The 10,805-nt window shown below is 37.0% G+C and overlaps 1 protein-coding gene across 3 annotated transcripts in view; it reads left to right on the top strand.

Moving 5' to 3' along the window:
• Clp (Cleavage and polyadenylation specificity factor subunit 4) overlaps positions 1–10,805 on the top strand; it is a 56,192-nt gene that overhangs the window by 44,029 nt on the left and 1,358 nt on the right. For 2 of the 3 annotated variants that reach the window (XM_067116548.1, XM_067116549.1), the window contains exons 3-6: positions 2,415–2,618; positions 5,205–5,394; positions 5,504–5,654; positions 7,481–7,594. In XM_067116548.1, the coding sequence (XP_066972649.1) occupies positions 2,415–2,618; positions 5,205–5,394; positions 5,504–5,654; positions 7,481–7,594 (659 nt within the window). Of the gene's footprint in view, positions 1–1,252; positions 1,486–2,414; positions 2,619–5,204; positions 5,395–5,503; positions 5,655–7,480; positions 7,595–10,805 lie in introns of those variants that run through there. The other variant, XM_067116550.1, reaches the window with a different exon arrangement.

The raw sequence follows: 10,805 nt of genomic DNA, 5'->3' as shown, positions 1-10,805 counted from the left end.
TTTGATTGACCATTATAGAATCATTGTTCTCCTTTGTTTGCCCTTGTTATAACATGATACTCCTTCTCGAATTGGTTCACCGTTTAACAAGATGACATAATATTTCTGTACTCTATTCCATTTTACTTTATGTCCCACTTACAGATATGTAGATTAGTATTAAACAGCATTTAAAATCTTTTATTTTAAAGGCAGAATGCCATGATGGCCTGTTTTCACTTTCTTGAGATGAAATATACTTTATGCAGAATTAACCATTTATAATTTTCTCTTCCTTTGTGACATTTATTTTACAGTGAATATTTTCTTGTAAAGCGTACCTGTTATATTAACAAGATTTTTTTTTTTTTTTATTTTACACTACTAAAATGCTCTTACCTTCATTAGTACCGTCCTTGCTTACCTCACCTTTGCTCATTGCTTAGTCTTGCAATGCTCCGGATCGTAATTTATTTTTCATTGTCCAATTTCTTTGTCAAATATATCTTTGAAAGCCTTTCCATGATCGTCCTTACCTTCCTCTTCCATTAATGTTCCAGTCTGGTAAAGTGAGTATAATAAGATTGTCTTCTTTATTTGTCTCGTACGTCTTTTATTTCTCCTTTGGCGAAGCTGGAAATCGCCAGAAATTTCTTCCTAAATTTCTCTAATTATGTTTTGCTTAAATCCCTAGATTCGAAGATTCTTGTTTTCTTTTCTAAAATTACTGAATGTGTTATTGCAACACAAACACTAATTATATAACACATTTTATGCATTCCTTGTAAGAGGAGATTCTTCTTTACTTATCTTGACACATTCAATGTACGACATTCTAGATGAATGTCGCCCCATATCTTCTGAGAAAACCTTGCTTCCACTTGCATTACTTGACGCCCTGTTGGACCTGTCATTCTTTGCTTATACATTTGTCATCTTACATATTTTTGTCATTAGACTAACTTTAAGGATTTCGATGTCAATTGCTTTCTATTATGATAATGGCATGTACCAGAGTTTGCGAAGGAATACCATAATATCGAAATCGCAGCGCAAAACGACCTTAGTAATCATCTTTCTTTTTCAAGAAGAGGAATTGGTTCCAATAATATTTTGCAATTTGACAATATATGTCAAAATAATAAAATATTATTTATATAGCACTTCCAAAGTAAATATTTATTATCAAATAAACTTTATTTATTTTCTATGGTGATTTGACATTGCTGAAACTAAAATGCTGCCACAATTAAGATTTCGATAGACTTCTCTGATCATAAGTGAGTTATGTTAGTAAATAAACAAGACCTTCGCAGATATTTCTCTTAGGGTTCTTTATTAGCGATCGTAATTACGTTAAGTATTGCTTCAAAGTACTGCTTGTACTAGCTTAAAACAAAACAATGGAGATAGTTGTGGCAAATGTGGATAATATTACGTTTGATATTGAAAATCAACTCGAAGAACAGATAGGAGCTCAGATGCTTCCTTTCCCAGGAATGGATAGTAAGTTCTATTTCGTTCAACCAGGGCCTGGTCGAAGGTATTTTAACCTTTCACTTCGTATTTCCTAACTATGACCTAAGGTTAAGCAAAACCTAGATTAAATTACATATTACTTTAGATCCTAGCTAATGGGCCAACGCAAGTTTGCTAACCTGTTGTATATCTATTCTCACTGGTTCTTAATGGAACTTAAGTAGACTAAACAATAGCCTACAAGTCTGCCTTAGCCTTAACCATAAGTTGCTTGACCTAATTTAATTTATTCCATACCTGGTGACCTCTGACTTGACCCCAGATTTTGGCACTTTCTATTGGTCTGGTAAGTTTGGGTTGGATGCCATAGCCTATTTTAATGAAGCCTTGAAGCTAACCATTAGTCAGAATTCCCCTGAAAGACATGTAAAATAGGTTTTCTCTTAGTTTTTGATGTAATTTTGGGATATTCAGTCTGTGGGAAACGTAATTTTGGCAATGAAGGATGTAGGGTAAAGAGAATAGTCTTGATATGGCACCTGTTGCTGAAATACAGATTTGTTCTTTATTAGAGAGTGAGATTATGCATTCTATTTTGAATCTACAGGGAATGTTGTACATACTGAATAGATAGACAAAACGTTGCCAATCGGTACTTCAAAATTTAGTGATTGCATTTTTTGGTCATTCATAAAACCAGATTTTACAATATCCTTTTTCTACCGTATGACTTTCTGGGCTTAGTTGCAGTTTAAAGTTAGGAACATTATTTTCATTTTTTTTTTCCTGGATTCCATTTCCTCATATTGCCAGTCATGTTTGAATTTACATTTTCATGGCAGCAATGTTGATACCCTTTAACGAAATTAAATATTTTACACTGTTTTAATATTTTAAACCAAACATTTGTTTTCTAGAATAGTTATCACCCAATAAATTTATTTTTGTTTTTTCAGAATCTGTAGCTGCTGTGTGCACATTCTATCTCCGTGGAAGCTGCAACAAGAGTGTCAATTGCCCTTTCCGACATGTGCGGGGAGATCGTACAGTGGTTTGCAAACACTGGCTTCGTGGTTTGTGCAAGAAGGGTGACCAGTGTGAATTTCTTCATGAATACGACATGTCTAAAATGCCAGAGTGTTATTTTTATTCCAGATTTAGTAAGTACTGAGTTGTAGTGTATTATCTTGAGTCACCAGTTCGCATTTAGCAAAATATTTATGTGTGACTTCCATCCAAAAAATATAGTGTGTGTGTTTCCACCTGGAACTTGTCAGTTTTTTTTTTACCAAGACTCCTTTATAGTTAGATTGGTACACCACTTGTTTCTGCTATAGTTGCATCTGTGTTCTTCGTGCACACGTCTCACATTCATTTTGTTTTTGTTTGCATTTATTTTTGTAGTCACTTAAATTTACAATGCTTACCAAGTTTAGATGTAGTCCACTTTAGCCCAGGCTGATTCTTTGTACCACAAGTGTGCTGTGCAAGATTGAAAATGGTGTTTGTGTAGAAGGAATATATATATGTGGGTTAAGGTTAAAGTCCTGTGTCATGATAATTAAGCAAGGTCAGTTGAAACTGCACAGATTTTTTTTTATAAAAAAGATGTCACTAAATAGTAGCACAATATTGAGATATTATGAAAGGAAGAGTTGTTTAACATTACCCAATCTGTTTTACATTTGCCCAACCCTATGGTTGAGCAGTTGCTCAAACATGCTCTGAAAGGGGAAGAAAAGGACCCGTCAGTGGTTTGAGTATTCATTTAGTTAGCATTTTTGGCAACAGTATTGCTAGTTGAATTATTTTCTGTTTGCCTCTCCTTGCTGTCTTAACATGCAAATTTTGTTACTCTTCGTTATTTTTTAATACTCTTGTTTCTTCATAATTTTTCATATTTCATTTTTATATTTCTATTAGACTTTCTTATTTTGCCATGGTTATGGTGTGTGTATTTTCTTATACTTTACCAAACTCAAATATTCCAATTTTGATTGATATGCCCTCTCTGTTTGGAACAGTTGTAAGTGCTTTAATCTTTACATTAAGACTTTGGATTTGTATGTTATTGCAGTATATGCATGTGTAGTGTTTGGATGTTCTTCTTGAGTGGCAGCTTACCAGGGATAGCTGTCTTGTCCCTCTTGTCTGCTCCTTCTCTCTTGGCCTTCAGACATTTTAAGTTGAGGTGAAATTCTTCTCATTTAGGTTATCCTTCAGGATTTTATGTGAGGATATATTCTCCTATAGGGGATGTTCTTGGTTTTGCTCCCTCTGAGTGTGAAGTACTAGGAGAAGCTTATGGCCAGATTCACTCTGGAGACCAGTTTTACCTTTATTACAGGAATCCTATCTCCCACTTTTCAATGCCTGGGTGTTGAGGGAATCATGACTTCACCCCTTTTACTCCCCAGCTTTCCCCTTGTACTTGCTGATGGTTGTAATTGTTGAGAGAGGAGCTGAATGTCTGGCACTTATTGTACAACAACTGGGATGGTTTTCATGGACACTTCCATCTTGGAATGCTTATCATTTTGCTGTTCCTCAGTCATGGTAGCCCTGGGAGTTTTCTGGTCAGCCATATTCAACAAGGAATTCCTTTCCAGGTGATCATTTGGCTTAACCAAGAGCCCATCCCCCTGAATCTCTGCTTTGGCAACAGACCCCTCTGCTGCAACTGCTGTTGACATACAGGTATTCACTGTTGCAGCAGCCATGTCCTCTGAGGAAGAGGGAGACCAAAACTTAACATAGGTGTAGCAAACATGTCTCAGTGGAACCGAGCACAGAGGAATCCAAGACACACCTCACTTTTTCGTCCAGGACTGATTTGATTCCGAGTCTCAATTGCCATAGTCATTCTGACACAGGCTGAGAGAGGGAATGGGTTGGAAAAAGAGGGGAGCGCATCTTCCCACAAACAAATAGAAACTCAAACCAGGTCACTCATTTCTTGACAGGTGGAATATCCTCCGATGAGGTTAGGCAGGATAGAATCCTGAGGGCTGCTGAAGATGAAAGGAAAATTCCTGGCAAACAAGGAGAATCCTTCCTCCATCCAACTAAGCCAGAGAAACACACATACAAAAAAATGCAAGGTGCATCAAGGCTGATATTGCTTCCTTAATACTGACAGGAGGCCTGAAGTTCCATGCCTAATCCACTCAGTTTGCTAAGACTCACTCAGGGTTAAGATGCCAGATAGGTGTTAATATAAGAGAGGGGATCATCAGAGGAATAGTGGGAATGCTAAGAACTTGAGACATTGTATTCATGTGCAAAGCGGAAACAACTGGATGCAACAGCTACAGGTACCTGATTCAAAGTGAAGATAGAAGATAAACACTGGCAATTCAAAGAAAACAAATGCTCTCACAAAGGCTGATACAGCATTTAGGAGTCATGCACAAACCATTAACATGGGGTAAATATAAAGTCCGTATGGGAAATATAAAAGAAACAAGAAAAACTATGGAGAAATAAGAACTGGAAATTAACAAATTCCAGGAGCAAAGACTGCGCAATGTTACCTGTTGGATGGACACATGAGAGATTACTTAACTGCCACTTTTAGCACCAGAGCTGCTACCAAGTGGGATACCATACAAGGGTGTGAGGGATCTTTTTGTTTGTGTCCGGAAAGCTGCAGACCACAGGATTAGGCAGATATAAACTGATTGGGTATGGTTAAACAAATACACTTTTTCATAGCTTGTGATTATTAATGAAATTTTTTTTTGCAGATGCTTGTCATAATAAGGAGTGCCCCTTCTTGCATATAAATCCAGATTTGAGAATAAAAGATTGTCCATGGTATGACAGAGGCTTTTGTCGCCATGGCCCTCAGTGCAGAAATCGCCATGTTCGCCGTGTGTTGTGTATGAACTACTTTTCTGGATTTTGCCCTGATGGTCCCAATTGCAAATTCATGCAGTAAGTGTTTAAGTATTTAGTTCTTAATAATTAATGCAGAATCACCACTATATTTTTAGTGTAACTGCTATCTACAGCAGACTGTTAAATATCTTTCTCACTTTTTCAGTCCCAGATTCGAGCTGCCCCAGGTTATGGAAGAGAGAACTACTTCAGGAAAGAATAGAGAGATAACCTGTCACTATTGTGGTGAAGCTGGTCATAAAGCTTCACACTGTCCAAAGTCAAATCCTGAACTCAGGGAGCAAAATGCTATTATTGTAAGTTTGGGGAAAACTCTTTGCATTGTGAGCAGTTTCATGGTATTAATTCAACAACTTTAACTTGAGTTGCATGTCAGTTATACTTTTAGATCTAATGCCTGATATATAATTATTATTATTAGATGTTCATGAGTTAGGAGGGTGGATGTAAAGCATAGACAAACTACCTAATATAATTGTCTAACTTAGATTTATTTTGGTACCAAAACCCATCACTGTGTGAAGGCCTCTTTGTTTTTCAGCCTCCTTTTCAGGTAAGCTCAGAAGAAGAATCTAGTATTGTCACCTTCACATGCATGTTCCTAAGCTTTACTACTGTCAGAAACGGCCACACTGAACAGACTTTTTGACTATGCTGCCTCTGCTCTCCAGAATTGTATCAGATAATTTTCTGTAATAATATCTGCCTTAAATAATGTCTTGACAGACTTTCAGTGGTGGCAGGACCTCAGTCTCTGTAATAATAACAGTGACTTGACAGACCTTCATTGATGGAAGGACCTCAGTGACATGTAGATAGGAGTTTTACTGGCATTCTCTCCCATGAAATATTGTTTGCAAAAGTATCAAGTTAAGGGTGGGGCATGAGGCACATCTACTGGATAGTCAAGCAATGAGAACTGTTAAATCTCATCTGCTTAGGCCTCCAATCATTTGCTATGCCCTTGGCCAGAAGAACGGTAGGTGTGATGAACAATAGCTCAGTGACAGTTGCGTACTTAAGAAATCAGGACAGCATACATTTTGAGACATTGTTTTCTGGCAGTGGACATCTTTGTGTTGGGGAAAGGCAGACAACGCAGAATAGTTCCAAGGTGTGTCCAAAGAGGATATGACTTGATAGCAGACAATCTCAGTGGGTAAAGCAGGTCCTAGCATTTGAAGTTGCCAGCTTTTATTTAGATCACCATGAGAAGAATGAGGTACCTGGCAGTGCCTGTCCTCCTTTATTATGTTTTACTTTTTCAAGGTCATGTATTGTCTTTGTGGTATTAATTTTTACATATCATGTTGATTGTAAAAGCTCTTTCTAATCTGAAAGTGCCTTTTACATACTATGGGTGTAACCTTTACTGAACAAATCTGTGAGCTACAAAAGCCTTGAGTTTTTACTCATCCCAGTTCCCAGGTGCTCTCCTGGATATTACAGGGTTATGCAACCACTCTGGGGCATTCAGCACCTTGGCCTCCTGCCCAAATAGTGATCCAGGTATATTATGATTGTTGGGATCTGGTAAGACAAGGAATGGCTTTATGATACCAAGAGAGCTTTATCATACAAACCCATCAGTCAACAAATGAGTGCCCTCCTCCACCCTAGTGAATCTTACTGTGTCATGTATAGTTCACATGGAAAGTGAGGAAGTACTTGAGGGTCCAGGTGATACATACATCGTGTGACTACCTTATTTTTGTCTTTTAGACAGGAGTCAATGGAACATGGAGAACATTTGGGATTGCAAATGTAGGCATATAAATTATATGATTGATGTATTTGTATGAAAAAACCTTTGTGTTAAAAAGTATTGTACAGTACTCCATTGAATATTGGGGTCCTTCCTTTCTTCTATTCCAGTTGGATGTAAGCAAACAAAAGTGTTTTAGAAAGAGGAAGTAGACTATACTCCCATTTGAAGGGCTACTTTCAAATGGGTATAATTTTTCATTACACCTAAATTCTTAATCTCAAACCCTAGAAATGCCAGAATAACAGTTTGTATTTTACAGAACATATTTTATACAGTAGTTTAATTTCTTTTATGGTCATAATGTAATTCATACATCTTATTGTTTGATTCTCATATTTGAAATTTCTTCTACAGAGCCTTGCTTCTGGAGGTCCAAAAACACAAGGAGGCAAAGAAAATGCTGGTCCTATACCCCTGCCACATCATCTTAATGATAACAACAGATTAGAAAACATTGTTTGCTTTAAGGTAATGTACAGTATTTGAATTATTTAGTAAAATCCTTTATTGCATCTGATAGTTATAGAGTCTGGATTTCTTTTAGGAAAAGAATGCTTGACATCAGGACATGTTTACAGGATAACATAGGATAGTTTGTTGGTAACATACTTCTTGATTAAATATTTTTAGCACCTGGTAAACTGCTTAGCATATGAATATCTATGTAAAAATTCATGATTTACACTAGGTATTTACTGTACACATAAATATACTCTGCATTAAAATAATACTTTATTGGACAACATTGCTGGCAGAGCAAATGATACATTTAGCTGATCATAAAAAAAACATTTGTTCATACCCAACCCATTACTTGTAATTTAACTCAGTTGTAATCTTCCGCAAATCCTTGACACTCCATCTCTGGATTAAAAGGCAAGAAGATTGTCTGTTGTTTGGATAATGTTACTTGTGTGTTACATGAGTTCTGAGGCCAGGGAAGGAAAAAGTCTCACATTTTGTGTTTAGCCTTTTCTTAACAAAGCTTCCATTTCCTTGAGACTTGGCTGATAGTTTGCCAGTGTGAACTGATTATCTTTCTAATATGTTTGATGATTTCTATCTTTTATTTACACCTCTGTCTTTTGCTGGTACATTAATCTCAAAAGTTTTGGTGAGTTACAGTTGATTATTCCTTTGCCAACCAAAAAGTTTTACTGTATAACCTTTTTGCCAGTGTCTGTGTTAGTATTTGGTGGTTTTGTATTTGATTTTATTATAATATAGCTAACTTATTTTCTTGTTCTTTAGTATTTTGATATTTGATGACTTGGTAATTGTGTACAAGTAAAAGTGCTGTCCTTGTAATGAGGAATTTGCTCCTTAGCTCCTTTCAGAGTGTTATTGTGTGTTTTTTTAACATTTCATATTTATTCATTATTCATTTATTTTTTGCTTTAGAACTTGTATATTTTTGCTTAATTTTTCGTACCAGGATACAAATCTTTTTTTTTTTAATGCATATGCCTTCAATGAACCTGGTTCTGTCACTAAAGCTTGTTGACAAGCTTCAGGGCAGGTAGGTAAGGAGTGTGGGTACTGCCCACTCAACTGACTATCAACCCAAATATTTTTTGGGCTGTTTTCAAGTCAAGATGTCTACTGTTGGTTCTGTGATAAAAAAACTCAACCTGGCCATGAAACTCTCAGTACAATGCTTTTATATAATGTTTAAATTGTACTCTGAATAACTATGAATCAAGGCCCAATAAAACATGTCTGTATTGGATGTTGCACACATTGAGAATCTCATTGCATTTACAACAATATGCAAAACCACAGGCTAAACTTACGGAACAAGATTGGGACCATAAAGCATTATATAGAGTATGTAGGACAAATTGGGAAGCCTCTACATCATAGGTCTAATAATCACAGGTTCTTTGTGTTAAGATTAGGTATGATTATTAAGATGAGGTGCAGGGAATTACAGAGGCTTTAGGAGTATGCCAGCTGTAGACATGTTTCCCACCAGCCTTAACAATTGTCTCCCAAATTGTTGTTTGGGCATGGGAAACTTCTATTACAGGAGGTGAAACAACTGGAACAGGCCTCTCTAAGGAAGGGACAGCATCATGAGGAGACTGAACAAAGGAAATTGAAGACGAATCCCCATCAATCCAAGATGGAGTCGTCTCCTTCCTCTTGTACTGACCCTTCCCATAAAACCTCCTCCATTGTTCCACTGACCAATACGAAACAAGGATTAGTTGCATTACATACATTCTCTCTGCATCTGCTACACGTTGGATTAGGATCCATATGCACTGAAGTTAGGAAACGAGAACAAGGAAAGCCACCAACACCCAGACATTTCCTTTCCTTCGTACGAGATTCAGGAGATACACTCGCAAGGGGGTTAAGAGGATCCATTATGTCCAAGCACAGTCCACAAACAGCAGAAAACCACACACTGAAACACAGGAAGAAACAAAAACGGGCAAACCAAACCAGCTTTAGAGAGCAGAGAAAGAAGAACACGTCTTCTCTCAAAGGCGGTAAAAGAGTAACTGATGAAGTCATGTAGTACTGCTTGGGTGTTGGTGGTCCCACACGACCTTGACTAAGGACAGATGCCACTAGTCCCTTGCATATACACTTTTATTGATTTTACTGGATTCCAGCTGGCTCTAGAAGTTTATCCTAATGTTAGGACTGAGGGTTTGTTAGTTATGAAAAATACAGAGTAATTTAATAATTTGTCATTTTCCAGATCAGGGGGCATAGGCATCAGATATCTTTGTGGTACACTGGGACAGCATGGAGATGTATGTTTTTCCTACTTTCTTTCTCATCTGGGTAGTTCTGGACAATTTAGAGTCTTCATAAGATGTTGTAATGACCTTAATAGCACCATAATGACCACAAGATGCAAGGTTTCCTGATTTTATGAACTTCCTAGTAGACCTTCTCAGAGCCCTTCCATCCTGGCAAAGCTTATGTGGCAACCCCACTTCAGTTGTTTCAACAAAAATCCTCAACCTTTTAGAGGTTCTCAAGCAACACCTTGAGGAACGGTTTTAAATTAAGTTGTAGGGGCTATCAGTACAATGAGGAAGGAGTCAGCAACCAGATTACCAAGTAGAATGGTGCACGTTCTGCAATTGGTGCTGTTCATAGAAGATTGATGCTCTTGCCCACTTTTCCCAAAGTCGCTGAATTTCTGATATACTTTAGAAGGTAGAGAAATTTGCCCATGTTTGCAGTAAAAGTGTGCAGATCATTGCTGTCTCATTCATTTGAAGGCAGAAGCATAGATCTTTCCTCTCTTGCTTGCTGCAAACATCCTTTTCAACATTTGGAAAGAGAGGCTTTCCCTAGGAGTGGATTGAGAGTATATTTGAATTAGACTCTCAGATATTTAGGAACAGTGATATTCAGTACAGGTTTTCTTTATCTTGAATTTAGTGAAAGACTAAAAAAGGCAAGTCAAGCAATGGGTAGTCTAAATAAGATTTGAGAGTCAGATTGAAATAGTAGTCTATTATGATCAGTATTGATGCATGGACATAAACCATGGTATGACTGGAAACTACACTTTACCCTAAAAGATATTGTCAGTTTAAGAATAAAGCTTTAAGAATATTAGGAGACAGATGGCAGGGTAGAATTAGAAATGATGCCAAAAGGGAAATTGCAGATGTTCCTTATGTAGGTGAAATAATGAAAATGGGTAATG

Source organism: Macrobrachium rosenbergii, chromosome 14, assembly GCF_040412425.1.
Source record: "Macrobrachium rosenbergii isolate ZJJX-2024 chromosome 14, ASM4041242v1, whole genome shotgun sequence".
Classification (NCBI taxonomy): domain Eukaryota; kingdom Metazoa; phylum Arthropoda; class Malacostraca; order Decapoda; family Palaemonidae; genus Macrobrachium; species Macrobrachium rosenbergii.
Note: the sequence above shows the minus strand (reverse complement) of the source record. Positions and strands in the feature narration are given on the sequence as shown.